General features: G+C 36.2%; 1 protein-coding gene across 1 annotated transcript in view; it reads right to left on the bottom strand.

Moving 5' to 3' along the window:
* Positions 1 to 1330: 1330 nt before the first annotated feature.
* LOC129264993 (low-density lipoprotein receptor-related protein 1-like) overlaps positions 1331 to 6000 on the bottom strand; it is a 70477-nt gene continuing 65807 nt past the window's right edge. Inside the window, exons 58-60 of the mRNA XM_064103967.1 lie at positions 3128 to 3259; positions 2120 to 2242; positions 1331 to 1551 (exon numbers count right to left, since the gene is read on the bottom strand). Coding sequence (XP_063960037.1) covers positions 1331 to 1551; positions 2120 to 2242; positions 3128 to 3259 — 476 coding nt within the window. The remainder of the gene's footprint in view (positions 1552 to 2119; positions 2243 to 3127; positions 3260 to 6000) is intronic.

Here is a 6000-nt window from a genome sequence, read left to right as displayed (position 1 = left end):
TTATTATTCATTTGTTTGTGAAAAACAAACAGGTTTTAAAAATGTATTGTTCTAGGGCATAGGTGCCGTGCAAGAAATCGATTCCTAAACATTTATGTTGGTAGTTGGCAGGTCGGATACCTTACAAAACATGATCGCGACACCTATTACCATGCTAACAATATTAGCAGTGATTGAGATTAATCATAGGTTGTGGAGTATTCGGTTGGAGTATATGCATAGTTGACTGGCAAAATAATAAGTAATAATAAGTAATGAATCTTAATGTTGATAATTGTCAGAAATCAATTTGAGATACGAGTCCAAAATTATGACACTTCGATCTCCAATTTTTGATACATGACATAACATTGTCGTCTGATTGAATAATAAAATGTAAACAATAAAAGAACCAACCAGGTTAGGTCCTAGATGTGCCAAGTCAGGTATTTTAAACTTTCCCCTGTAAAACAGACCTCGGGAGCTCGCTTCCAGAAATCCCAGTTTTATTGTTATTCATTTTTATTTTTCAAACTATTTATCACCACAAGTTTTGATTTAGATTGCCTGTTGGATTGTTTTTTATATCTCTGAATATCGATTATCAAATAATATAGGTCTCTAAGGCCATTAATCTAGGCCCGATGCATTAAAGTTATTATTATAGTAACTTTGCCATCTAATAGTAACTTCCCTGAAATCCTTGATTTTGATTGGCTAATTGGCATTGTTACCATTGGATGGCAAAGTTACCATAACAGTAACTTTTATGCAACAGGGCCCTGGTTATCTTGTCATTCCAAAAGTTCCACAAACTTGAGAGGACAGATCCTTCGCTCGGGCATGACCTATTATGTGAAATGCATGTAGCCTTTCTGAAAACTGTTCAACTGCTGAACTCCTACAAGTCTTTAAATAATTTTCTCAAATTCTTTCTAATTACTAACTTATTCTCTGTGCGCCTTTCAACAGAGTGAATTTATACGTCACATTACTATCATTATATATATATCATTATCTAAACTTGATAAAATTAATGTGCACCATTTCTATGAAACACATTATGGCAAATCAGAAGAGAGCCACTATGTCAGAGCCACTTCATTCTATGAAAGGGTGTTTGTATCAAGGCTATCATATTGTACATGGCACCATAAAGGTAAAATATTCAATGTTGGCTAGAGCTCCTCTGAATCAAGTTCCTTCCCCTTTAAGAAATTTTTGAAAAAGAAAAATACTGAAAATTACAGAAAAACAAAAATGAAAAAAAAAGTAATAAAGATAAAATAAAAAAGATTTTAAAAAAGGAAAAAAAAAATGAAAATAACAATCAATTGAATAGTGAATAGAATTATAGATCTTTTACCTCCGTAGTTCCATGAGTGATATTAGCACGACTGATCTTGCTGTTCTGTTGAGTGACATCAGACCAATATATCATCCGTTCCTCCCAGTCATAATCTAATGCCACTGCATTGGTGACATTAACCTGAAGTGTAGTGTAGTTGGAGCCATCGACGCCAACTGTGCGAAGCTGGTATCGATTCGAAAACAGTAGGTAGGGTTTAGGTTCTGGATAGAAAGAAAACAAAACGTATCACGTGTCACTTGGGATATTACCACGTTATGATGAAAACATTCTGTCCCTTGGATAGGATGTTAAAAATAGACCTCATGAAGAGGACAATCACTGCCTTTGCATGTTAAGAAACCACTGCATCATTTATTTTAAGACTAGTGGGGAAACCATGGTGTAGTGGTCTGCCTGTGCACCAGCAACCGATTATATCAAGAGGAGAGACCCGCAAGTCAGAGTGATTTAATTCGCTTTCGCCTTCCAGCTACAGGTGACACTGACCTGTATCACTGACCTGAACTGGTGAGCCTAGAAGGTCCCTAAAATGCTTGAGCCAATAACCCCTTCTTCCTTCAGAAGTGTCACCTTTCATCATAGTAACTGGAACAGATTTCTTTTTTTGTTATATCTTACAGCAGATGCCAAGCTGCTGCATGTTTCTCTTAAACGTCAAGACTTTCAAACTTTTCAGTTTTGTTTTTCATTTTGTTTTCAAGGGCCATTGATTTGAAAAATTAATTATCATTTGTAGTGAGACTAAATAAAATTCTGTAAAAATCTTACGGTCTGGTTGTAAAGCACAGGTGACCTGGTCGTCTAGAAGCGTGAAGCCTTCGACGCAGTAACACCAGAAGTAAGCGTTCAAATCCACGCACCTCTGAGAACATGGATAGTCTACCTCACATTCTGTTGTACACAAACAAAACATTACTTTCAAACATCAAATTATCATTGTAAATCAACAAAAGACCTGATAAATAAATCTTCCTAACCCAAAGAGGTACAGTATGGAGACACTTTTGCAATATCTTCTGGGTCCCGTCTTACGTAGAGTTGCGATTGATCAGAACAACTACAAACATGGAAAGCCAGCAACGTCAACATCTAGAATTCATGTTTGTTCAAAATATTTTCTAGATATTATGCATATTCATACATTCGTTGTTTTCTTGAAAATTAAGTGACTGGACTTCTCTTTGCTTTCAAAGGACATTGTTCAAATTTCCTGTACAAAAATTATTACATTGATGGATTTCCATATCATTCAGGTTGATTGGATCAATCGTTAACTCTTTGTAAGACTGGGCCTGGCAATGACACATATGTGATCAAAAAGTGGAATACACACAGAAAAATATGATCTGATTTTCAATGGGGACAGTGAATTTACTACCACAGTACCAAATATCATATTGAATCTCATTCTTTTAACGCTAAAAAAAACTATAAATCAATAGCTGAAATTTAATCACATTCATCCCTCACCCCCCCCCCAAAAAAAAAAAATCCTTTGTGTATTTGGGCAATTCGTAAGATAAGATAATTTCTTAAGTAAGGGCATGAAAAATAAGATGCATGTAGGAGGTCCATTGAAATAAGTCTTATAAGCGTGGAATTTACTGTACACCATATTCAATATAGGAGAAAAATCGGTGTAAAATATGACTCTGTACTTTTTTTGGGGGAGGGTAAAGGGATGAAATTAAGATAGAGGTCCATTAGAATACGTTTTAAAGCTTACACTGTACATTATATCCAACAAGAGAGAAATGAGTGTAATCTAGAACTTACTGCAATCAATTTCATCCGAGTTGTCACCACAATCATCACTGGTATTACATCTGGCTGATTGAGGGACACACTTTCCATTACCACACTGAAATAAGTTATTCTTTGTGCAGTTATTCGGTGGAGCTGGTGAGGCTATCAATGCATTGAAAGGGGTAAGGTTGATATGTTAAGTGTGGTGAGTACAATGAGCATATGAGATTCAGTGACTTATGGGGCATTGCAAGAAACTTGTGATCAATTGCAAGGCTATTTTCGGTGTCGGAATCAATCATATCTCTTGTGATTAATTGTAAATTTGTGATTGATTGCTGGTCTGCTTCTTGAAACAAGAAGTGTAATCTGATTTGCTACAGCTAACATTGATCTATTAATTGTAAAATTGCAACAGAATATTTGCGATTGATTGCAAATATTTTCTTGCAACACCCTGTGTGTGATCAGCCTATGCCTACTCTGTGACGTTCTCTCTTTTTGATATACAGTATTATTTATATTTAGAGTTGTGCTCGATAGTCTACTGATACATGTATCTGCACTGTGCTTTGTAATCCGTTTTGGTTTCATCAGGGTGGTTTCGGGAAGGATGGCCTGCGGGCCTTGGTTGTTAACTTAGCCCTTTCCATACCCAGACTGCCCCAGCCTGATGCACCAATAACTACAAACATTTGAAATTCATATGATGTTTTCACTGTGCAAAATGCCTATAAAATAATACTAAATTATAGTTACTATTTTGCCTTCTATGTTAAAGTGACAATGAATAACAAAGGCAAGCTGAACTAATCACAAATTAAACTTGATAAGAAAATTATTTTCAAAATTTCATGAAATTGCTGGTTTCTTGACTTTGACGCTACTAATGCATATACATGTATCAATTCTACACATGTACAATTCTCGCTCCCTTGATGTTTTTTTAGTAACTCTGCTAGAATGGAGGAGAACACTGATTTTCTGATTGTGTAATGGTATAAAACTATTTGAATAACAATTGCTCATATAAATGCCATAGGGTTACACAAGAATGCTTGCCATTATGAAGAAATCATCTTTAACCCTAAAATGGCCGGGGGGGGGTTGAATCAACCCCCCCCTCAACATTTTCTGCGATCATTCCGCCGCGCGAAATTTGTTGACCGCGCCACTTGCAGAGTTTATACTTTTAAGTCTCGCGCATCTTTTGAGACCAAATTTACGACGCCTGGGTACGCAGTTCCGAAATTACGCAACATTTTGTAAGTGCATGTCAGACCAAAAATTGTTCCAAAACGTGACTTTGTGTACAAAGTCAATGCAAATTGAGTTTTCTCATCTTATTCATAAAGATATGATTATTTTTACTTTTAACAGCTGAAAGCAATTGATTTTAGCATAATTATGCTTAAAAAAGGTTGTGCAATAAATCTGGTGAAAAAAACAAAGAAAAACAAAAGGTTGAAAAACAAAGAAATACATAAGAAATTCATAAAACAATAAAATACATAAGAAATTGATTTCCAAACCGAAGTTTTTTTCAATTGCCATTGTTAAGAATGCTACAAAGAATATTTTTACCAAAAATTAGCATTCCGGGAGCTTTATTTAGTGAATTAGAGCAAAAAGTATGATTTATGCATAAATTAGCATAATTAATTCATATAAAATAAAATCTCATTATTTTGGAAAATTTTACCATACAGCCTTGTAGATTACATCGCACACTACCAGCGTGCAAATTTTTGCGGCGCTCGCGCGATCGGCGGCCGAGATCTCAGGGGGGGGTTGAATCAACCCCCCCCCCGGCCACACAACAGCCAAAAAAGCCCGGCCTAGTTAGGGTTAAGGAGAGATCTTTTGATCATTTATAGGGCCAGGGCAGACAGAATGGTGCTTTTATGGTATTTGTATTAAAGCAAATCATATTCTTAGCTTTTAAAAGCATCAGCCTATTCTCTTGTAGGTTACAAAAAAATTTTGGAAAGACAGACACAGAATTAATGGTATCAGAAAAATAGCTCACCTCTATTTTAAACTACAGTACAATATGCAAGCATGAAAATTGCATTTGTGTAGAATTGTGATTATTAAATCATAAAAAGTGCTAAATTTCATGAAATACTATAATACACAACATTAATGATATCTCCAGAAAAAGGGATCTTGCTGAATTCATTATGATTGAATAAATTCATGATAATCTAATCAGGCGCCCCTTTACACAAAGCTCAGCAATCATTGTAAAAGAATGTCTTTACGAGTGATTGCATTGACTACTATGTACAGTCAATCATGAAAATCAAGCGTACGATTAATCGCTAACCTTTGTGTTACGAGACCCTGGGCTCTGTAACACAAATTGAGAAATGATAGTTAAACAACGTCCTATGACTAATTGCACTGACTGAAACTGTACTATCAGAAACAAACATTAATTTGGTGGATGCAAAATATGGTGCGCCACCTGCCGGTTGCAGCGTACAGGCTAAAATTCGCAATGCCTCATGGGAAAAAGTCAACATCTGCTGCTGGTGTTTCGATTATGCTGCACTGGCCGACGCGGCTCGGCCGGCTTGCATAAAATCATGCTGTTTACCAGGGTTCAGGAGGTGGTAGAGAAATTTGCCGCATATTTCTTTGCAAATTATAGACCGTTTTTGGTTCATTCTTCACCAGCTTTTGCTGCATTTTATTTTTGAAGCATAACAGTCACATTGCAATAAAACTAGCACTGTGCGCTGCCTGCGCCTGTGCGTGATGTCGACCCCGAAGTTAGAATTGGCCCATCCGCTGCAACCGATAGATGGCGCACGATATTGTGAAGCCACCGAATTGTACAACCATCGCTATTAAAGGGATGATCCGGTCTGAAAATATTGGTATTTTAATACATAGAG

Source organism: Lytechinus pictus, chromosome 1 (assembly GCF_037042905.1).
Source record: "Lytechinus pictus isolate F3 Inbred chromosome 1, Lp3.0, whole genome shotgun sequence".
NCBI classification, from domain to species: Eukaryota; Metazoa; Echinodermata; class Echinoidea; order Temnopleuroida; family Toxopneustidae; genus Lytechinus; species Lytechinus pictus.
The sequence above is the reverse complement of the archived record's forward strand: the minus strand, read 5'-3'. Positions and strand labels throughout refer to the sequence as shown.